Source organism: Pleurodeles waltl, chromosome 11, assembly GCF_031143425.1.
Source record: "Pleurodeles waltl isolate 20211129_DDA chromosome 11, aPleWal1.hap1.20221129, whole genome shotgun sequence".
NCBI classification, from domain to species: domain Eukaryota; kingdom Metazoa; phylum Chordata; class Amphibia; order Caudata; family Salamandridae; genus Pleurodeles; species Pleurodeles waltl.
The window spans coordinates 378,025,818-378,050,510 of record NC_090450.1 but is presented as its reverse complement, the minus strand read 5'-3'; the positions used below and the strand labels follow the sequence as shown (position 1 = coordinate 378,050,510).

The 24,693-nt window shown below is 46.8% G+C and overlaps 1 protein-coding gene across 15 annotated transcripts in view; it reads left to right on the top strand.

Moving 5' to 3' along the window:
* The window catches only part of PXYLP1 (2-phosphoxylose phosphatase 1), an 807,084-nt gene that overhangs the window by 397,229 nt on the left and 385,162 nt on the right, over window positions 1-24,693 (top strand). For all 15 annotated transcript variants that reach the window (XM_069213691.1, XM_069213684.1, XM_069213694.1 and 12 more), the window contains one exon: window positions 11,246-11,407. In XM_069213691.1, coding sequence (XP_069069792.1) covers window positions 11,246-11,407 — 162 coding nt within the window. The remainder of the gene's footprint in view (window positions 1-11,245; window positions 11,408-24,693) is intronic.

The window sequence follows — 24,693 nt, the reverse complement described above, 5'->3', positions numbered from 1 at the left end:
TACCACTGCACTAGCAAGCAAGGGTGCCTGTCCTAGGCATCTGCCAGGCAGCTACATGGGAGTCCCTCCTTACGTTAATGGACCACTATTGTCTGGATAGCCAAGTCTGCTGAGAAGGGCACTTAGCCTGCTCTTGTCTGCAGGACTCCTGTTTTTAAGCCCACCCACAGCCTTCCTTCCTTAAGGTATTTCTTTGGTATCTATTCAAAGGGAGAGATGTGCAGTAAAAAGTCTTTATTTAACTTTGGTAATTTTCTTACTGGTAGAGGCTTCATCTAGCCCCAGAATCCTCACAGTCTCTACTATTCTCCCTCTACTGTGGTTGGATTCTATCTACCCTTAATGACATTCCCAAGTCTAGGAATCTGCACAAAGTCTACCAGTTTGCTTTTGGGGCTCCACATCTTGGCTGCGGACAGTATCTAAAGCAACTAACATCAGCCCACATAGGTGGCACCTATAAAAGCCCTGCTCGTCATTTACAGAGTGGAAAGATGTAGGAAACTGGCACTTGTCGCAGTCACCTCATAAACCCCCCCAACCCCCGTCCGACAAATTTTGCCTGGTATTGATGCTGACTTGACTAAGAGTGTGCTCGGATCCTGATAATCAGGCTCCAGCACCAGCGTTCTTTCCCTAAAAATGTACCATTGTTTCCACAATTGGCATATCTCTGGCACACAGCTAAGTACCAGTGGTACCAAGGCCCTGTGACCAGGGAGGGTCCTTAAGAGCTGCAGCATGTGTTATGCCACCCTAAAGGACCCTTCACCAAACACATACACACTGCCATTGCAGATTGTGTGTGTTGGTGGGGAGAAAAAGGCAATGTCGACATGGCATCCCCCCCCTCAGGGTGCGATGCCCACAAAACACTGCCCATGGGATAGGTAAATCATCCCTCTAGCAGGCGTTACAGCCCTAAGGCAGGGTGCACTATACCACAGGTGAGGGCATAGCTGCATGATCAGTATGCCCCTACAGTTTCTAAGTCCATTCTTAGACATTGTAATTGCAGTGTGGCCATATTAAGTATATGGTCTGGCTACTGCCCTCTGACCCCTGTAACGCCCCTAAATCTTGTATTTAAGGACTTCCCTGAACCCACCCCAGCAGATTTCTGGAGACCTGACAAGAAGGACTGCTTAGCTGAAACCCCCAGTAGAGAAGAAGGAAGACGACAACTGATTTGGTCCCAGCTCTACCAGCCTGTCTCCTGCTTCAAAGAACCTGCAAAAGAACAGTGATGCGTCCAGCGGGACCCGCGACCTCTGCCACGCCCCAGAGGACTGCCCTGCACCCAAAAGGACCAAGAACTCCCGTGGACAGCCACCCTGTCCCAAGAAGAAACCAACGACTAAGGACTCCCACCTCACTCTGAATGTTTGAGTCCTAACCATTCTGCACCTGACCCCCTCGGATCGTGTCCACGTGGCCCAACCAGCTAGAGAGAATCCCCAGGCGGTTCTTAGCATGTGCCCACCCTGGGTTGACCTCTCCACCCCTCCACGACGATGCCTGCAGAAGGAATCCTGAGGACCCCCGACCGCGAAGCTCTAGATGAAGATTTCCGACGCCTAAAGACACACTGCACCCGCAGCCCCCAGGCCTTGGAGAACCTGGCCTCCGGTGCAGCAATGTTCAGAAGACGGCCCTCCTCCCTGTCCAACCTGTGGTCTGCCCAAGACAACCTCCTGGACCTCGCCTGCAGTCTGAGTGACCCCGGGGGTCCCCATATATACCAGCATTGGGATCCTGACGTCCTGTTTGCACCCGGCCACCCCTTTGCCACCGAGGGTGTGCATTTGGTGTATACTTGTGGCCCCCCAATACTCCTTCCGTCCCCCCTGGTCTGCCTTCCGAGCTGCAGGTGCTTACCTGCATGCAGGCCTAATTTCAAGCCCCCCATTTCTCCATAGGAGCCCACGTTACGTTTGCTCGGATTTGACGTCTGCACCGGGCCGGCCCTGTGTTGCTGGTGGTGGATGTTTTGGGTTAACGTGAACTCTGACCGGTGGACTTCCTAAAACCCGGAGACTGAAACTGTAAGTCGAATACTTACATGCAAATCAAACTAACTCTCCTCGCCCACACCCCCCCCCCCCCAACTGTTTCTGAAAATTGCAATGTCCATTTTTAAAACCGATTATTGCCAATATTTCAATAACTGTATAACTTATTATCGATTTCAAACATAGTACTGTTGGTACATGTGTGAAATACGAATCTATTGAAGTTTTTATGTGCCACTTGAATCTTGTGGTTCTAAAAATAAATTAAGAAAATATATTTTTGCTATATAAAAACCATTGGTCTGGAGTCAAGTCATTGAGTGTGTGCTTCTGTTGTCTGTGTACAACAAATGCTTTGCACTACCCTCTGATAAGCCTAACTGATCGACCACACTACCACAAAATAGAGCATTAATGTTATCTACTTTAGCCTCTAGTGAACTCCTGGACTCATTGCACACTATGGCCCTCATTCTGACCTTGGCGGTCGGCGGAGAGACGGCGGTCGGACCGCTAACGGACCGGCGGTATTAAAAATGGCATTCTGACCGCGGCGGTCCCCGCCGCGACCGACCGCCACTTCCCCACTCCGACAGCCACGGCGGTCATGACCGACGGGCTGGAGTCTGCGCACTCCGGTCCGGCGGTCGACCCAAGACCGCCAACGGTATCATGACCCTGCTTACCGCCGCGGTTTCTGGCAGTCGGGAACCGCCATGCGAACCATGGCGGTAGGCACTATCGGGGCCAGGGAATTCCTTCCCTGGCACTGATAGGGGTCTCCCCCACCCCCCACTGCCCCCCCGAGTCCTCCCCCCACACCCTCCACCCCCCTGCCACCCCCCAGAGGTGGTACGAACCCCCTCCCCACCCCCACCCCGACATGCACATACACGCACCCCGACATGCACACACCCCCTACATGCACATATACACACCCCCTACACACACACATACACAACGGGGACACATACCCGCACACATACATGCCGACATGCGCACCCGCCGAACTACACACATTGCCCATAGGCACAGCAGCACTCCCCGCCCGCATGCACGCACTCACACACTCCCTCTACACACTCCCACGCACACCCCCATGCACGCACACATCACACAACACCCCCCCACCCCCTCCCCTCACGGACGATCAACTTACCTTGTGCGTTGGTCCTCCGGGAGGTGACAGGAGCCATGGGGAGGTGACCGCCAACAGAAGACCGCCACACAGAAATGTGGGTCGTAATTCTGTGGGCGGTGTTCTGCTGGCGTGGCGGTGGAGGTTGACCAGTCTCCACTTTCCCGCCGACCGCCAGTGTGGCTGCTGGCGGTTTTCCGGCGGTACGCTCCCAGCGGTCAGAATGCGCACATCGGCATACCGCCGCGGTCGGCGGTCTTCACCGCGGCGGTAACTCGGCGGTCTTGCGAAAAGACCGCCAAGGTCAGAATGAGGGCCTATGTCTCATTTTGATGTAGTATATACACCACCTTTCGGTGCACCGAAGCATACTGAAAAAAGCATACTGAAAAGTTTCCGGATTCAGTCTGACGGCTGGGAAATATTCCAAAGGTGAGGAATCTGTGGCTAGCCAGAGTTTGTACCAGAAAGTGCGATACCGAAGGTAAGTAACTTGTTCTTCTGAAACCCAACCACCACTCCCCCACCACAATATTCCCCCCCAGCACTTCCCCAAGGACCACCTATTCCCCCACAGGGCACAGCCTTGTGGCATGCGAGGCGGGTGTTGGATGCACTGCCTAGTCTTTCGACAGGCCCTGCAACCATCCCCCACACTGCTGCGCATGGCTGTCTGGTAACAATATAAACCCTCTTGTTTTAAGTAAGGTAGACTTGCTGTCTATGTCAAAGGCTCAAATTATCAAACTATAAAAGTAGGTGGGCCTGTTGGCTTTATGAGGGAGCTAGCACATACATATGAAAAGATCACCTATTTGCTTTGTCATAAAACATCAATAATTATAATAAAATGTATATTTCATAAATTTTCACATTGCAATGTTAAGTCTCAAAATATTTTCAACAAACCATTTAAAAAATACATTGAAGATGTTTTTGAGTCTTTTGTAAGCCACAAAGTGCATCCATTGGGTCGAGGGGTCCCTGCACTCCTTAAGAGAATAAAGTTTTAGCTCAGATAGCTTTAAAAATATGGTATGCTCTCCTGGGGTCTTGGATTCAGTGACCCAGGTGACTTACTGTGTTGTTTTTTTGTGTTTTTTTTTTAATGTTGTTTGGGGTCTGCCGCATTCTCTGCAGCCCTCCACAAATGTAAAAAATGACACCACCAGGAAGAAAAGATATAATTGTAAAAAGCCCTCAGAGAGCATTATGGGGCACTTCTAAATTTTAAATTACGGTATCTGCAAGTTCCCTGGGGTCTCTGCTGGCTCCCTTAGCCAGCAGCCATAGTATGTTCTAGCAGTAGATGGGTACTGTTTGAAAGTGGGCTCCCTGGTACCCAGCCGGGGCACCCACAACTGGTTAACTCATTGGGGGTCGCAGGGGAGCCCCAAACTCTTTGCAGGACCTGCCGCGTCCCCATTCATCACCCTTCCTGAGTGCTGGTGGGAGCTGGCTGTAACTTTGCTCCCGCCTAGACAGGACCAGCTTATTTCTGTGCTCCCGCCCAGGTGAGAGCAATGTTGTGTTCCCTGCCTGGAAACATGCTGATGGGATATAAAGTTTGCATTCTCTCACAGGCAGGGAACACAGCAATGTCCTGGGGAATGGGATCCCAGAGACACTGCTTTGACCAGACTCTGGGGGATGGGGTCCTCAGGCCCACTTATATTTTTTGTTTACCTTGTTGCAGGAAACAACACTGAGTCCTGGAATCCTAAAATGGCTGCCACTATGTTCTTGTTGATGTGGTGGCAGCCAATCGGATCTTATCTTTAAAACTGTTGGATCTGCAGATTCTCGGGGGCATTAAATATAGTCCTAAAAGTTTTATTTTTTATTTTTATTAAAAGCCTAAGGGTGCATGTAGGGATAGGCATAAACTTTTTTTTTTCATTTGCCTCAAACTTGCAGCAAAATAAATGCATGGGTTCCTGTGCTTGTCTATTAAAACCCCTCCGGAGTGGGCAAGAGCCCAGAGGAAAGAGGCTTTTAAAAGTTTTTTTATGTATTTATTATTATTATTATTTTTTTTAGAAGGGGTGGAGTGGGATGCACATAACCCCCTCCCCAGGCCGATTTTAGGCCTAGTGGACCCCATGCTCCAGGCCCCAAATTATGATTTGAGAGGGGTTTGTGCCCTCTGGTTTCGAGGTGCTTGTGTCTTTGTGACCTCCTTCCCTGGGGGCCCAAACTCTTTTTTAGAGAAGGGGGTGCGTGTAGTCTTTTCCCCAGGCCATCTGGGACCCCATCCCCCAGAATCCACTGTATTTTTAAAGGGTGGGGACACACTCATCCCTCCCTGAGCCTCTAATGACCCCAGGGCAGCTAACCCTTTGAAAGGGGATGGGGCCTGAGGCCCCCCTCCCTGAGTCTTTATAGGCTGCAGGGGACACCATCCCCTGGGGTCGGCTCACTAGCTATGTCCCGGTGAGCCCACCCATGGGATATAACGGTTTTCCTGCCAACACAGGCATGGGCAGGGAAATCTGTGTTTGGTCTCGCTTGGCAGGAACATTCTGAAAACTCCTGCCATGTGGGAACAAACACAGAGGGGGTCATTACGACTCTGGCGGTCTTCAGACCACCACCAAAGCGGTGGTTCGACCGTTTTGGCAGCAGTCTGACCTCAACATTACGACCGTGGCGCCAGCACTGCCAGTTTTCCTCCACACGAGGGGCTGGCGGTGCTGACAGTCCCAATCCGCCAGGGCAGCGCTGCCCTAGGGATTATGACCCTCCTCTCGGCCAGCTTTTACATGGCAGTAGCTCCACCATGTAAAGGCTGGCGTAGATGGGTTGCAGGGGGGGCCACTGCACTGCCCATGCACTTGGCATGGGTAGTGCTTGGGCCCCCATGTTCAGCCCCATCGTGCAATTCACTGTCTGAGTTGCAGACAGTGAACAGCGTAATGAGTGCTGGTGCACCCTGTGTACCACAACATTGCAGCCGGCTCAGTTATGAGCCAGTGTCAATGTTGTAGGCTGGTCCCTGCTGGGCCAGCGGGCGGAAATACCGTTTCCATCCGCTGACCCAGCTGGGAACTCATAATGGGGCCCGCTGTAAGGCAGCCGCACTGGCACCAACCTGACCGCTGGAGTTTGACTGGCAGGCGGGTAGCCTTTTCCGTTCCACCAAACTCAAAATGACCCACAAAGTCTGCTCCCATCCGGCAGGAGCTTTGAAAATGCTCCCGCCGGCTGGGAGCAAACTTGTGTTCATTTTTAGGGAAACAGATGAAAATATTGCTGCTGCCAGGAAGGAACAGCATAAGTAGCTGCTGCCTACAGGTAGGAGCAATGCCTGCTCCCTCTGAATTCGGGGAGCCAGCTGGGGCCATGGGGGCCGCAGGGCTCCCCTGCAGTTCCCAACTAGTATACAGTGGGTGGCCTGGGTGGGCACTTTTGAGAAATGCAGGGATTAGGTCCCCGTGGATGATAACAGTTCAGGGAGAGTCCGGCCCCTTCTCCGTTATTTTAAGTAGTGCCTGTGGGGTATGGGGTTCCCATGGCCTAATAAGGCTTGGAAGGAGGTCCACGTACGCCCCTCCCCTTTAATTAGGAAAATTACCCTGGGGATCGGGGTCCCCAGGGCCTAATAAGGCTTGGGAGGGGACTGTGTGGCCCCTTTTCCTTTAAAATAAATATGTCGCTGGGGGACGGAGTCCCTAGGGCCACAATAGGTTTGGAGAGGGGTGCCACGCACAACCCCCCTACTCTTTATAAAAAAAAATTAAAAAAAGGCTGGTTGGGGGGGCGGTGATGGGGACCCCAGGGCCAGGCCCTGTGGCCACCCCCCCAACTGTGCACATCCAAAGACCGTGTGCAGTGTGAAGTTGGCTGCCTTTCGGGGGTTGGCTATAGAGCCTTGGATTTTTTGATCTTGTAGTCACCCAAGACGGATAACCCTATGCTTGGAATCATTTTGGTGAATTCTGCGTGGTAAATTTCTTCTTCAGACAATATTCATTTTCGTTCTAGAATTAGAATTAGGTAAACACTGGTTTTGTAGTTTCCCTTGTGCCACAATAATTTTGCATCCAGGTATTAAACAGGTAAGTCTAATATAATCATGGATTCTTGTTAAAAAAAAAAAAAAACAATTCAGTGTTTATTTTAAGTTGTGCCTCATCCTTTTCATAACAAAAATATAGCAGTGAAAAAATAATAGCCTTCCAAATCTAATCTAGATTTGTCTTCATCAGAACATTCTCCCCTTCAGATGTATTCATTGAATGATTAGCATAAGATGCCTCTACTCTGGAACCGGATGAGCTTCCAGTTATTTACAAAAAAAAAATTGACATTTTGAAAAATATATTGTAATATTATTATTATTAGCATTATTATTATATAAGGGTCATATCTGCTTTATTCCCCTTAGAGTTTGGGAGCTTGGCTAAATTAGATATTGGAAAATCAGATTATTCTTGATAGGTAAACCGTTAGGGCAAATGTGAGTCTTGTATCTATTTAGAGCTACGTTATTTTTGCTTATCTAAACTTTGATGTCGATTAGGGAGCCTGTGATGATATAAGTTCTTTGTTGAATATAAAGTGTTCCAAATGTATGTAGTTCTGTAGTGATGTAAAACCTTGAAGTCGATCATTTTAGCTAGCAGGCCGATGCAAGTGTAAAAACAATTGGAAAGATGTAAAACCTCCCTCTAGTTATTAGAGCTGGTACCGATTTACAATGATGCCTGAGAAAAAACATTAGACGTTCATTAGATTTTGTTTTGGAAGATAACACTATATGCCTCTTATTCAAGAATACGTATCAAGGGAATACAGGGCCAGATGTACTACCATTTTGTATTGCGACTTAGAGTTTGTGATTTCTTGCGAATTGCAAATTTGTGAGTCGCAATACAAAGTGCACAACAGTGTCCTCTACACTGTTAGCGATTCTCAGTAGGTCGCAGAGAGAACTGCCTCATCAATATTTACCAACATCAACGACATCCCTCCATCCCAAGAACTCTGCAACGCACTGTCCACCTTCTTCCACCGGAAGATCACCGACATCGACAACAGCTTTGACGCCACTCCCACGCCAGACTCCACCCCCGAACACTCCACCTGTGCAAACCACTTGACCTCCTGGACCAACGTGAACGACACAGAGACACGCAAGATCATGAACTCCATCCACTCAGGATCTCCGTCAGACCCCTGCTCTCACCACGTATACAACAAAGCCGACTCCACCATCGCCCCCCAACTATGGAAGGTCATCAACATCTCCTTCGAAACAGCGACTTTCCCTGAAATATTGAAACAAGCTGAAATACGCACTCTCCTCAAGAAGCCCAAAGCAGACCTCAACGACCTCAAGAACTTCCGACCCATCTCCCTGCTCCCTTTCCCAGCAAAGGTGATTGAAAAAATTGTCAACAAACAACTAACCAGCCACCTTGAAGACAACAGCATCCTAGACCCCTCCCAGTCCGGCTTCAGATGAAACCACAGCACCGAAACCGCCCTTCTCGCCGCCACAGACGACATCAGATGCCAAATGGACAACGACAAAACATCAGCCCTCATCCTCCTGGACCTATCTGCCGCCTTCGACACAGTCTGCCACCGCACCCTGAAATTCCGCCTCCACGAAACCGAATTCAAGGTAAAGCCCTCGACTGGATCGTCTCATTCCTCTCCGGCAGAACCCAGTGAGTCCGCCTATCCCCCCCCCCCTTCTGCTCCGAAGCCACCGACATCATCTGCGGCGTCCCCCAAGGCTCATCCCTCAGCCTGATGCTGTTCAACATCTACATGGCCCCCCTCGCTCAAGTGGCCCGACAACACAACCTCAACATCCTCACCTACGCCGACGACACCCAGCTCATCCTCTTACTCACCAAAGACCCCCACACCGCCAAAACCAACCTCCACGAGGGAATGAAATCCATCGCCGATTGGATGAGAAACAACCGTCTGAAACTGAACTCGGATAAGACAGAGGTCCTCATCCTCGGACCCACCCCCTCCGCCTGGGATGACTCTTGGTGGCCCACCGCACTAGGAACCCCGCTGACACCGTCCGACCACGCTAGCAACCTGGGCTTCATCCTCGACTCCTCCCTCACCTTGTCTAAACAGGTCAACGCAGTTTCCTCCTCCTGCTACAACACACTCCGCATGCTCCGCAGAATCTGCAAGTAGATCCCGACAGAAACAAGAAGAACAGTGACACAGGCCCTCGTCAGCAGCAGGCTGGACTACGGCAACGCACTCTATACAGGCATCCCAGCAAAAGACCTACTACTCCTCCAACGTATCCAAAACGCCTCCGCCCGGCTGATCCTCAACGTACCCCGCCATAGCCACATCTCCCACCACCTGAGAAACCTTCACTGGCTCCCCGTGGACAAAAGGATCACTTTCAAACTTCTTACCCACGCTCACAAAGCGCTCCACGACACCGGACCAGCCTACCTAAACAACAGACTCGGCTTCTACACCCCCACCCGTCAGCTCCGTTCCACTAACCTTGCCCTCGCCGTCGTCCCCCGCATCCGAAGAAAGACCTCCGGTAGCAGATCCTTCTCATACCTCGCCGCCAAAACCTGGAACACCCTCCCCACCAACCTGCAACAGACTCAAGACCTACTCACCTTCAGAAGACTCCTCAATACCTGGCTCTTAGACCAGTAACACCAGCTCCCCCCCCCCCCCCCCTTTCTCCCCCAGCGCCTTGAAACCCTCACGGGTACGTAGCGCACTTTATAAATTCAATGATTGATTGAATATTTATGAGCAGACCACCATGTGTGTGATTTGCTTTTTAATAAAGCATTTCTTTTATGTTATGCAGCCTGTTTTCCTTAAAGGAAAACGGGATGCATTACAAGAAGAAAACTGAAAAGTTTTCTTTTCACTTTTGAAGAGTAGGCAGTGACCTGTGGGACTTATTTTTACTGGCCAATATGCCTTTCAGTTTACCAGCTAAATAGATACATGCAGACATGCAGTGTAACACAAAACTAGCAAGCCAAACTTTTCTTAGGGGATTGCTAAGTAGAGATGCATTTTAAAACAATAGTTGAAAAGGATTGTTCTGTTAGTTTTTTCTTTTAATAAATCCCATACGTAAAATAAAAAATTACCCTGTAAGCAGAAATGTTAAAATACGTGACAAACTTTAGAGAGCATGTAAGAAATTTTAACAAAAATAGTGAGTCAGAACTGTCTTTTATTATTTTTTCACTTAATCATAACAAGCTAGTAGTTGATGCCACATCATGTGTGGTACCTTCAGCTTGCTGTGACTTTAGCAAAAATCAGTTTGCTTGCTGGGAGTTTTGAGCCCATTCTTGCAACGTAAAGCACAAAACTACAAGTCTGAAACTTTAGTGCGCTGTTGATTAAAATACAAGAACTGCCCTAAGGTGTTTCCCAAAACGTTCGAATTGAGGGGTGAAACTTTAAGGCTAATTTGAAGGCCCTCTTTTAACACCTACTCCCTGCCAAGACTTGAATGACCAAAACTAGCTAATTCCCCATGACAGAGTAGCTTGCACCTGCTCGGTTTTCTTTTTTAGCGTGATGTTTGTCGGCAATCTTCACGGACAAGCTAAGTGATCTTCGTTGCTGGAGCTTATGCCTCGCTTGATATCTATTCGTTCCCATAAGGTAGTCCACCCTATAATCTGAAGACCATTGGGGTACAAGGTGGCAACATGAATTTGTTTAATGTTGCATGTAGAGGAAGCGTTTTATCATTGATTCTAGTCACCTCCATCCCCACTCCCATTTACGAGACTTTTGAGTGTTTGATTTCCCTTATTTAAGCCGCACCTCTTAGATTGTGAGCATTTACAGTCACACATATTCCTTCCACTTTACATCCATGTCACCCTTGGATGTTGTAGCTACTCCTTGCATCATAAGACAGATGTCTTCAGTGTATCTCTTTACGGTCGAATCTGCATATGATTATAGTGGTATCCCATCTGCATGTACTATATATGTAAATAATTTGTTGTAAAAATAAACAGAAGGTCATCGTTTTAAATGTCATATTATGAGGACAGTGAATTGTTTTGAAATATATACTCACATTTCTGCTTTTATTCTTATACCATTTTAGTGCATCTCATTCCTGTTGCCCTTGTTAAAGAAGATGGGTTAACAGCTAAGAACCGGAAGAGGATTATGCCTGACCTACTCACAGAGCCCTCTGGAGTTGATCCGTTGTATGAAGCCCATATGCACTGTAACTCTCCCAGTGCAACTGAGCACAGCATGGAAGGTAGGGTCATTCCATTTGGTAAAGATGGCCTGGAGATTCAAAGTTCTGCTCTATTTTGCTCATGCAACGTGGTTCAAGTTTACACCTCAACAACAGGTGACCAATAGACCAAAGGCCTCGTCAAACAAATATAGGAGGGTCTCTTTGAGCTTGGGACCTGTCCACTGTGGGTAACCTGTGTATATTAGTGGGTCATTCACATATAGAGATACACAATTTTCCTTGCGTTCACCCCAGTTAAGACACCGTAGAGGCCAATCTTGCTTGATTCAAGCTGTAAATGGCTTGATTTGGAGGGTGAAAAACAAATGTGAGAGGGAACATCTTGCTATGTGCTCCACCCTACAGCAAATGGGGCTGACATTTAACCGTTGACCCGCTTGTGGGCCACCAGACCTGTATACATGATTTTGAAATATGCTAGGAAGCGGGACCCCATGTTCATTCATCTCAGAATTTGGAATAGGGACCCCAGCTTAGTGAGCACAAGACCTTAACAAGTTAACCAGTATAATGGCTGATGGGCTTGATAAAGTGAAGGCCCTTCTCCACACCAGGTGGGACTGCCTCATTATGCCTGATTGCTGTAACTGGCATAAAGCCATTTTGGAGAGGATGAACTAATGCTGAGATTACCTTCACACAACAACCGGCCAGGACCTTACCAAGAATTTAGGCTTCTGTTATTAAGGGTGATTGTGTAATAGGACTCTCTCCTATCAGGTGGGTGGCATGGTTTTGGTTTTACAACTTCAGTTGCAGTGTGCAATGAGGACATCCTGACTAAGAGGGTCATCAATCATGGACCAAATGAGGCAACAAGCCAGGGGTCAGCCATTTAAACAATTCAGTAAGGAATTCATGCTGTTCTGTAATGTTTCTCTCCTTCGGTGTGGATAAGACTTAATTTAGCTCAATTATTCAAGGCCGATCTAACTTCATGCAACATTCACCATTAAGGCATGTAATAGGAAGTTTGGCTATTAGCTTGACATACGACGCAGTGTCGTAGTTTGGACTCTTGCTCTAGGCAAGACTGCTGGTTAAAGGATAACGGTACTTTTGTTTGTAGGTGACTATGCCTATCCTACAACAAGTCGCAACTGTTGTCCCAACCTTACCGGCTCACTAGCAGCACCCCACCAGAAACACAATAGTAAAAGGTGATTTGTGGCAGCCTTTATGCATGGACTCGAGAACAAGACATCTCAGGGAGTATCGTGGTTAAACGGAGATTACACCTTTCTCACAGATATATCATGTCTCATGCAAACACAGGCAATGACAAAGATGCAGTAAAGTTTCAATCGTTTTTATTTAACACAACTGCCGTTTGCGATATGTTGCATGGGCTGCAATGATTAGGATAATGAATAATGCAAGAAACAGAATTGTGAAGACAAGAGTCAGATTATATGACGGAACACTGAATTAAAAACAACTACTAACCTTAACAACGAGGTCGGAACACCGACCTCGTCCTTACTACTAATGATTTTACCACGAATGCCTTAACAACGATATTTCGTTGTAAAGGCATTCCTGATAAAATCATTAGCAATAGGCACCATTCACCCTACATCCCTCACCCCACCCCAAAACCTAAAACCCCCTGACCCCCCACCCACTCCCCAAAACCAAAAACGCCCCACCCCCCCAACCCCACCCTAAAACATAAAACCCCCTGACCCACACCCACTCCCAAAAACGCCCCACCCCCCCAACCCCACCCCAAAACCTAAAACCCCCTGACCCCCCACCCACTCCCAAAAATGCCCCAACCTAAAACCCCCTGACCCCCCACCCCCTCCCCAAAACCAAAAACGCCCCACCCCCCCAACCCCACCCCAAAACCTAAACCCACCACTTACCTTCGCCAACTCCCTTCTTTGTACCTTAACCACGCATGTTCGTTGTTCAGAACATACGTAGTTAAGGCACAAAAATACGAAGTCGTGGTTAAAAAAAGCGTTGTTACGCTTTCGTTAACCACGACTTTCGTAATAAAAAAGTCGTAAAAAAGGATGTTTCCCCAAGAGTCATTATTACAAAGACCCCACCATCTTGCAATGCATGTAAAAGACATAAGAGGTGTAATATGCCCTAATACCCTAATGTGATAGGCCTAACCTCCTACCTAAAGGAGAGCTGGGTTTGCTAAACCTAAACTGCCAATGCCAGGTCCATGAGAGGAGCCCCCAACCCTCGTTACCTTGGAATGAGGTCTCTATCTCAGACTCCGCAGGGACACGAAGACTGGGTCAGCGTCAAGACGACGTGCAGCATCGATATCAGCGATGGTGGCAATGCCCTCTGGTCAGAATCCCTCTGATTATCTGTCTAAAGTGCTATGTATTTATACAGATCTACCAGGACCCCTGACGTAGGGGTGTTCCCAAACAATAGATAACAGACATAGCTTGGGATGGCAATTATTATAAACAATCCCTCGAAAGTATAGAGAGGGAAAATACCGAAGTGTGAACACCTACTGTTTGTTTGTCTTTATTGCTTGATCTTGACACCTTAGCGTGGTGCCACTGATAATGCAAAGCATAACAAGTGGCCTAACTATAAACAAGGCAGCCATCTTGGATGAATTAAATAATTAAATGGGCTGAGACAGAGCAAGCTAAGTAGGTTACAAGTCACTAGGTGACGGGGGCACGAGTCTGCAAGCCCGAGGCTAAGCTAACTCCTGTTATTCCCATTAAAACAAACTAGTATGCACTACAACAGGAGCTCTTTCTGAGTAGACACTTAATCCCATTCCAGTTTAATTCTGGTATCTTTTCTGACTTCGTAAGTATCACACTGCCTCCAATTACTGTTTTAAAGGCTTCCCAGAGCAAGTGAATCAGTGAATAGTCCCAGTGATCAACTGGAAATAGAACTTAGATTTTTTTAAATCCATATCTTTAGCTACCACGTGTATGTTTGAGGGGAGCATGGTCTAACAATCTAGTTGGTAGAATATGAGCCCTTGACCCCTAGAGCACATCAGCAACAGGGACAAAAAGATAACTGGGTCAAGAAAGGGGTTTGTGTGATGCTGAAAAGTATGTATAGGCTCTGTTCTGGAAATACTAAGTACTCCACACATCTCAAAGTTCTAAAGACGCCACATGTTTATAACCAAATTACCCTTAGTGCCCAAGAGATGATTCTCCTGCTGCTAGGGGTCAGTAGAAGAATGAGTCTTTGTGAACTGAAAAACATCCCCTCTCTTGTATCATTCAATACATTTACGTTCCAGTACTTCACCTGAATAGCTGTGGGCTTGTACTGTCATCAACTGTTGGCATCTGTCATAACAGAAAGAGATTTATGAACTGTGAAAACAGCTGTCAGAAACCCATAACCTGTCAACCAGACTACAAACCCCCCAAAAAAGACCCACTCCCAACAGCCACTACCCATCCTACACACTCACCCAACAATTTCCATCCAAAAGAATAACAAGAAGTAAGCCACCCAAGAGGAACCCTTGGAATTCCACCCGTACCCCCATAAACTGATCGATCACAATAGGCACACCGTATGCTCTTTGTATAAGACAACTCCACAGCCTTCACATGTCTATACCCAACACCGTCTAGGGTAGGATTACCACACAAGAATTTAGAAAGGAAATAGTAAACGCTGATACCCATCTTACAACTAGGGGCATTATATAGTAAAAGGATATTAAAGCTGCAAAATACATTATTCAACAGTCAGTCATAAATTGTGTGCATTGTATTATAGAGGAACTACACCCTAAGTCCCAACCTCCAGACTCATTTGTCACCAGTAGTATTCATAAAGGACCCAAATAGGCAGTTAAATTAGAGGAGTGGGCCCCAAGCCCTAGAACAGGACGGTGTAGGAAATAACAAAAACTATGGACTAGTAGGCAAAAGTATAGCAAAGGAACAACAGGCCAGAAAATTAAAATTGGTCACTAATCTTCCCCGAGAGGCCCACTACAAAGGACTCTACAGCTGGCATCTACATACAGTATAGACCCCTATTTGGCAGGCTGCCTTCAGTCTCCATTTTCTGAACCACTCTTAAACAGGAGATCGAAAATTTCCCTGCAATCTCTGAGTCCTCTCACTTCTTGCTTGTGAAGTCACACAATCACAGAGCAAACTTACATGGGCCGTTAATGTTTCACATGGATTGAGTGAAAGAGCCGGTGGAAGGGATTGCTGGAACCATTGTTAAGTCAAGAAACCAGTAGGGAGCCATCCCTATGCAAGTAACTGGGGAAAAGCCTCTTCCTACTATTGTAAGTAATGGCTGCCTTCACTGTCAGTATTTATGAACCCGGTAATAGGGCAGTAGTAACTCTCAGCACTTCGTGTACCACAGAGCCCCACGCTAGGTCTCATTCCAGGAGCAATCAGCTGCATACTTGCACGATTCTTCGGCACACCAAGACATACAGTCATCAAAATATTGGAACTACCCGCTCCCCAGAACCATTTCCGGAGCTTTCTGAACCACAATGGACATTTTGTTTTTGTTTGGCCCCATGCAAAAGATATGAATCAGCCCCAACTACCACTCCTACTGACAAGCAAAGCTAGAGGCTGGATGCCGTAGGCCAGAAAGATTTTGGCATATCTGCCACCTCTATGAAGGCAGCCAGGACTTTAGCCTTGTTAGACAGATATGACAGGGCTAATACTTGTAATAAAGGACACCCAAAGTGACACCATGTTATCAGTACTACAGTAGTCCTGTCAGAGGTTTTAGCTTTTGGCTTTAAAACCTGAATCTCATCTTGAAGAACACCATAGCCTTATTACCACACCTAAGGCCAGATGCACACCATAAATTGCTTATTCTGTGAATAACTGATGTCACACTCTTTGATTCCCAAGTAGATGATGAGCTCCATAAACTAATGCAGAGGCTCAAAGCCATAGGCTAGAATGAAAAACAAATGCAGGAAGTACTGATAAAGATATGAAGATGGAAAGTTGTATGAATGAAGGGAACATTTCCTGTATTTACAGCCTAACCAGCATCTGCCACATCATCCAACATAATTCCATTAGGGGACTCAACCAAGAGACCGAGGAATCATCTGTAGCTACAGAAAAGCCCAATGCCAATAAAAAGCAGTGACTTCTCCCAACCTGCTTCTTCCATTATTCCCTCTAGCAGTGGTGAAGGTAGTAAGCATAACTCACTATCTCCCAGGGTTCACAGAAATTGCTGTAGACATGTGGGTGCTGAACGCAAAACGGAAATGGTTTGAGGTTCAGTACCAAAAAACGTATTGTGCTTTTTACCTTCTGCAAACATGGAAGGACAGTGATCCCAAGTATATGTCATTTAGCACAGCCTACGGGACCATCATCCTTATATAATCACAGTGCATTGCCACAGGACATAAAATTACATTTGCATTCATCCATATTCCCAACTCTGCATATCTCATCAATTGGGACTGTCAGTTACCTATTTTACACAACCCACTCTCCACCAGGATCCTTGCCTATAACCTCATCTCTTTCTGACAAGCTATCTTGTTCTCAGGAAGTGTACAATGGGCATCTGAGGTCATTGAGAGGAAAGTAGCTATCTTGCACCACTGTGTTAGGTCCCCTCCACATTTTCATCTGTTCTTTTTTGTGTGTAGGCAACTGTCCTCCGCAGTAGCCCAATCAAACAGGTCAGCTGTCCAGACTTGAATTCTAAGGGGCTTGTAGGAAGGCAGTGTATGGCTATATGTTGCTTTGCAAGAAAGAATCCCTATGCTGCAATCCATTCCTCATATTCTGCTCCCTTCTTAGGCCTGGGTATTAACCCAAATGGACAGTATTTTATCATGACACACAAGTTAATGTAGGTCACTTGACATAGTGCAGTGACTACCATCTGTCAGTAATCCTCTACAACTCGAGGTCATATAAATGTTGCCACACTCTCCAGGTCGCAGAACATATCGGGAAGATCCTATTTAACGCTGCAGTGTGAGGTAAGTTCAGTGTAAATAGTAAAAGTGTGTGAGTTTAAAAAAGGCATTTTTGGCGACAATCTGGAACAATGTACATGTCCTATTTCGCTGTCAGTCAGTGGCCCCTGCAGATCTGTCTCCCATAGTCCTCGTACCGTTGGCTTGCTCTTCTTCCTGTGCTGCATAGAGCCTTCAAATCATAACCCTGTCTGACCCTACATCCAACAATAACTCCATTGTAAGAGACACTGCCAGAACAGTGGGAAAATCTGCCCAGATCTCCCTGCCAGTTCTCAACACATTTGCACAAAGGAGAGACTGTCCTGGGCCCAACAGAAATGCCTCTTGTTCCTCAAAAGAGAGAAAGGCATCACCGGCGTATAAGCCACTAATTATTCTGCAACCCTTTTCCACCATTGCTTCAGATCCATGTCTCGTATCTGCTGTAATGGCTGTAACCACTAGATGTTCAACTGTCTCACAAAGGGTGGTTGCTTAAGTATTCATTGTATCACCAGTTCCGAGGCTGTGGTCATCTATTGCACCACAAACGGGCAGTGCTCCTGCACCTGAAACCCACTCATAAGGAGCACTGGCTGTTTTCTGTCTTGGATCTTGCCTGCCAACAGTCTCTGTTCCCAAGATTTGTCTTCTGTACACCACATAACAGCATTCTGCAACAGTCCTCCATCCACCTAACTCTGCTTCTCTTGCCCCCTGTACCAGTAAGATCATGAGACTGTTGAATTCCTGAAGTGTAGACCTAAGGGTCAGGCACAAAGAGTTTTGTAAAACATATAATCAGCGGGGAAGAAACACCATTGTTCATGACACATGTGGCTGTAGGTACACATGCTGTGCATACTCCTACCCTCTAGTGTTGGGCTCAGACGTGTGCAACTTGTTTTTCTTCAAAGAAGTCTTCAGAGACACAGGGTATAGAGGCTTCTCCTATGACTGGTAATGTGCATGGGCTTTGGTTCCATTGTTAGACTATTTTCTTTCTGCTGTGAGTTTGGGAGATGTTAAAGAGCGGCTCTGGGTCCACTGCTTATGGCTTTTGTTGTTGAGGTTATGCAGTGTGTCCACTCCCATTTATGTGAACAAAAACTTGTTCAGGTTTCTCCTGGCCTAACTGCTCATCAAGCTTTGACAACTGTGGTTCCCTCAGTGCTGTTCTACTGGGCCCTGCCCTTGTGGGGGTGTTTTCCTCATCTTCACTTTTTCAGGTTAACGATGACCAGACAGCTTGGAAAAGACTTTCTACCAATACAGCTCTCAGTGCCACTCCAAGAATCCTTTGACTGGCCAACTCCAAAATCTTTGTCTTGTCTCCCGAACACAATAAGGCCACCTTTCCTGCCTGCCTAACTTTGCTTTCGTAGAAGACACTCGGGTATTGTTGTGATCGGAGACTTGCACTCCAAAAAATACAGCTCCAAGGAGATGACCCCACCAATATCATCAGGGATTGGGATGTCAAGGAACAATCAGATGTAAAAAGAACAAAAGATGGACAGAATGCTGAACAGTGTCAAACATTAACCCTCAGTCTCAGATCTGGGCCTAAATCCAATGTTTTGTTGCTCGCCGCGGCATTCCAGTTTGGTCCCAGCTATATGCAAATCGGTCTTGACCCTGCTCCCCATGGAAACAGTCCAGCCCTAACTGCCAGGTCCTCCCTGGATCAGAGACAAGTATCCTGGGACCGGATTTGAGGTATCACCCATTATCAGCCAGGATAGCTTGAATCCGGTGGCATAGGGAACACAGGACCCACGTCTGGGAATACTCTCCCCACTTAGGGCAACAAATGCAAAAAGAACAGATGATGGACAGAATGCTGAACAATGTCAAAAATTCAGCCCTCATCAGACAGGATGCTTGTTTCCAGTCTAGTGTTCAGCATTCCGTCTATCGTCTTTTTGTGTTGCTATGAGATACACTCAGAGGCTGATCCATCTACAGTCAACACTCTGCAGTTTAGCCCTAAACCCAGCTCCCAGTCTAAGTCGGTGCAGCAGGTATTAAAGATTCCGACTGTGAGTACAGGTTCCCAGTCTGAGTGCACACCAACACTGTGCACAGGCTGAGCACTGCCCCGGTGGGGGTCAGCTGCCGAGCCCACAATCCCTCCAACAGATCTCCAGTCCATCACTGCCTGTGGGCCATAGTCAACACCAACAGAAGGCCGTGGAGCTGATACTTCTCCCTCCACTGGAGCCGAAATTGACTCACAAACCCCAACCATTCCTGACAGCTCTTCCTAGCCGGTGCCAAAATCGGCATTGAAATCCTCTTCGGCTCCAAAGCAGATACCGGCTCCGAAATCCAGCTCAGAGCAGAAAACCCTGCAGAGTCCTTAGACGTTGAATTGTTCATCGACAAATCCACCATCAACAGTGAGCTCTGATGATTCGGAGCAATAGATAAATCAGGGTCTGTAAAAAGAGCTTGATGCACATCAAAAGAGAGTCTTCATTAACCCACAGACTGGGAAGATCTCTACCAATTTGCCACCTAAGGCTCAGGACACTCTTTCAAGGAAGAGGAAATTGACCTTCGAGGAGCAACTTGCTCTGGAGCCTACACCTCCTCTCAATCATCGCAAATGTCAGGACTGAGGCACTAGCCCACTGCCACCTCGTCCTGCTGCACCTGCTTCTCTTCCTCCACCTCTGGTGCCACCACTATCTGATAGACATCTTGTTGCAGATTCCTTACCTTAAAATTTCCGCCTGTCATTCTAGATCCGGAGATTTTTCTTGAGGAGTACCCCTGCGTGCCGATAGGTGGCATTGATCAGCTCTGATTCCATTGTCGGTGTTGTCTGCGCCAGATATGATGTCATGGGTCCTATATAGGTGCCACCCCTGCACTCTGACGTCAGTTCTTTTCTTTCCGTGCCAGCCAGCTCAGACCTGAAGAGAGCTACCCCTAAGACAAATTTTGACTTGCCATTTTTGACTTTTTGTCAAAGTTTTTTTGAGTTGTTAGCTTAAGGGATTTCATAGAAGAAGACTGAGCTCCAACCTTGCGGGTCGTGTCATCAGGCGATGTCCGCAATGGATCCACACCTCATGTGCCTTTGGTGCCTGGAGCACGCCCATGATCCAAAGTCGTGTTCAGAGTGCCATGCATCCAAAGGCTTTAAGGGAGCGGTCGCTAAAGCTGATAGAGGCCCGAAGCTAAACTCAGTGCAAGTTACGGCCTTGGTCGAGAGTAAAGTCTCAGGATGAGTCGTGGAGTCACCTGTCATTGTCATCCCACTGCAAGTCCTCTGGACAATTGGGTAAGTCAAGGCAAAAGAAGAATTTGAAGTAGACTAAATGTTCTTTGACTTCCCCTCGTCCGTTGGCTGACAAGGGAGCGTCATCGTTCTAGGCCTCCCTTCTCAGAGCCTGTGTCTGGGCTGACTCCATGCCTTCCCTGGGTTTCCGGGAGCAGGAGCGACCTTTGCCCAATTGAAGGAGTTCTAGGAGATCATGTGCCTCATTTTTGGGCAGTCTGACACCACTGGTGCGCTTTCAGGCCCAGCAGAGTTCAAAGGGGACCCTTCGGTTTTCGTGCCGGAGAAACAATGGCATTTCAGTAGCGTTCTCGTTAACTTGTTTGATTCTCTTGAAGTTTTTCTTCTATTCATGTAGCCAATGAAAAGAAGCATTCTTTTTCTTAAAGTTTCCACTTTTTGAGTATTTGTTTTGTAGTCCCCCTAGGCTTATTTCTCTCTATTGTGATTATTCACTAATTGCACTATTTTCTAGCACTGTTTTCTAACAGTGTTTATGCCTATTTCTGCACACTTGTGTATATAATTTGTGTATTACTTACCTCCTAAGAGTGCATTGCTTATATGGTATTTTTGGTATTTGTGTCACCAAAATAAAGTACCTTTATATTTGTAACACCTAGGGCCTCATTATGAGTTTGGCAGGGAGCCTAAGCCGCCCGCCAAACTCTTCCTGCCATCAAGGCTGCCTGTGCGGTCTCAACTCCGCTAGCCCTATTAGGAGTTCACCACCGGACCTTAACATTGCAGCCGGCTCCTAATTTAGCAGGCTGCAATGTGGCGGTGCGTTGGGTGCAGCAGCACCTGTCACGCATTCCATTGTTCGTAATTCGGCATTGGAATGCGCAACGGGGCTGTGCATGGGGGCCCCTGCACTGCCCTTGCCAAGTGCATGGGTCGTGCAGGGGTCCCCAGGGGCCCCCCCCAAGTCCCTCATTCCATCTGCCTTTCCATGGCGGTGTAGCTTGCTATGGACAGGCTGGCGGACTTGCAATCCCTAGGGCAGCGCTGCAAGCAGTGCTGCCAAGGTGGATTTCAACCTCTGGTACTGCCAGGCTGCAGGCTGGCGAGAGCTTGGCGGTGTCGGCGTTTGGATCGTGGCGGCTCCACCACTGTCATAATGTTGCGGTCGGACCGCCACTTTGGTGGCGGTCCGACCGTGACCATGCCAGGGTCATAATGAGGCCCTGAGTGTTTTCTTTCATGTGTGTAAATACTGTGTGTGACTACAGTGATATTGCATGAGCTTTGCATGTCTCCTAGATTAGCCTTGGCTGCTCACTCACAGCTGCCTCTAGAGACCCTTGCTTCTGGACACTGACTACACTAAACTAATAAGGGATAGCTAGACCTGGTATAAGGTGTGTGTACCATAGGTACCCACCACACACCAGACCAGCCTCAGACACCAGGGTGTTTAAAGTTCCCTTAATTCACCAGAAACACACATTGTAGTTTTTGGCAATGCCCTGCTAGCAAGCATTGCTAATTTCCAAAGTTCCATAACCAACACATTAAGGGGCATAAGAAAGTTGTGCATCAGCTATGAAGCGCCACTTTTCTTGCGCCCCCGAAGCACCGTATCGTCACCAAGGTAGCGCTGTATTTACAATATGTCGCACCATGGGGCGCGTTAGCAGAATAGCGTCAAAGCTTATGATGCTATTGTGCCGCTTTGGTCGACTTTGCCAAAAATGATGGTGCTAGTCCAGCAATGCGTAGGGAGGCTCATTGGAAGCAATGGGAGTGTCATTTTAACACCTGCCTTTTGTAGGTGTTAAAAATAACAGGAAAACTGGTGCAGCGAATTCTTGTAAATTTCACTACTCCTTTGTTCTGGGCTTCCTAATGGGGGAACACCCCATTGCATACATTATGCCTGGCTCAGGCATAATGTGGCATAAGGGGTTACAAAGTGGCGTAATGCTTGCATTGAGACATTTTGTAAATCTGGCATGGGGAAAAGACCTCCTTGAAGCTGCCTTAGCATAAATAAAAAAAGACGCTAGGGTGACGCAGAGAGGCACAAGAGGCTTGTAAATATGCCAATGTGTTTTTCCATATTTTCCCAGTTAATCTATTTTGCAAGCCTCCACAATGCTAAAAGTGCATATCTTGTACAATTCCGTAGTGCCCACTTTCCCCACATTGATGTACTATAAATAAATACAAAAATAAATAAGTAGCACACAGTCTCTCCAATTTTTCGATAATTTAATAGCTGTCACACTTGGCACATTTACAATACTCTTCTTAGCAAAATGCATGATTTATGCCTGACTCTGTTTAGTGTGTGGCCCTAGTACACTGGCAGAAGAAAATTTACTGAGGTAAGACTTTCTGTGATGTTCATGGATTCACAGTCATCCCGTGTTTTTTTCAGACAATGCCTCAGGGGTACAAGTTCCAGGGGAGTAGCCCCCCAAGTGACAACAAACCTTGAGAGCCCTCTCATCCTCCCATCAAAAGAAAATAAGTGTGTGTGTAGATTTCTATTGACAAAATGCATTTCATAAGGTTGAATCATCTGGTGAGCAACATTTTGCTTGTGGTGAGCAACATATTGCTCACGACCTACCTATTGGACACCACTGGTTTAGATGTTTTGGCCAATTTGGACTAATCAATGGATCATCATCAGGACTGTAAAAATAATGCCATCTGCGATAATAGAGATGGGCTAAATATGGGTCTTTGCATTTGGTGGTGCAATGTAGAAATTATGAACAGAATCGATGCATTTATTAGAATGTAGTATGTCAAGCTTGTTGAAGTAGTCATACCTGCTAGTGGACAGTGACAGTTACTGCCACCTGACATGCATGATTATACAGGCAAGCTCCTTCCTCTGTACTCATATTCAGTTAAACTGCGTCAGTGCACTTGATACAACACATTCTAGGGTTTTTCTTACTTTAATCTAGAGCTTTGACTACCTGAAGTTGTTACATCAAAGCAATGCCTTAGTGACAGTATCTCCACCGTTATCCTGTAGCTCCAAACTTACATTTTAGGGGAGAAACCTGAATGGTTCCAAGCATGACCATGAAGCCCCCTGTCGCGTTGGCTTTCATTACTCTAATAAGACTACTTAATTTGAGCAGCAGAATTGCCTGCAGTGTGGGAGACTGAGTCTTAACATACTGCAGGTGGGCCATTTGAAGTTGATTACCTTGTCCAGAGGGGGGCTGGCACTTCTAATTTCAGTGTGTTTCACATTTGTAAGTATACTTTAATTTACTTACATATGAGACAGGGCCTGATTTACAGTTTGGCGGATGGGTTATTTCACCACAAATGTAACGGATATACCGACTGTGGTATTACGATCTCCATAAGCTATAATGGGATCGTAATACGGTCAACAGGATATCTGTTATGTTTGTGACAGAGTAACCCCCTCCGCCAAACTCTAAATCAGGTCTAAAGTATTTTTCTTCCTAGAAAATAAAAATTGACTAGCTGTAATTTAAAGTATTATACTGTTGACACTTTTCTAACCCACCCTCCTAAAGTAAACCTTGACTACTTGAGACCACTGCCCTGGGGAAATCAGTGGCAACAGAAAGGGAGAGCTTGGCCATTCAGTGAAGGATACTGTGGCACCAGGACAGTAGAAGTGAGTTTTAATAATCCTAACGGCTACATCTCATCCTAAACAGAAGGTAAATCATATTCCTATGATGTGTTCATTCTGTTATTACACCAACATCAGAAGTTAGCATACCACACCTCCAAGGTGTGAGATCTTGTATATTGGTACCACTCTTCATTTATTGTAACTAAACAACTTCCCATCTATGTTGCATTTCAGTGCCCCCACTATTGTATCAAGCTAAGGTATTTCAATTCCAGCCCTATACTGCTGTGCTTAGATATGCATCCCTTAAAACAAGTACATGCACTTACTGCTCAAGACAGTTTAAATATTAAGTGTTATGGTAAATGCCTGAAGTGCATGCATGTGAGTTTCTCTGAGCAGACAATGTTAATTTTCCTAAAGCACCTATGGTATTTATTTCAAGGCAAGAGATTTAGACCCTC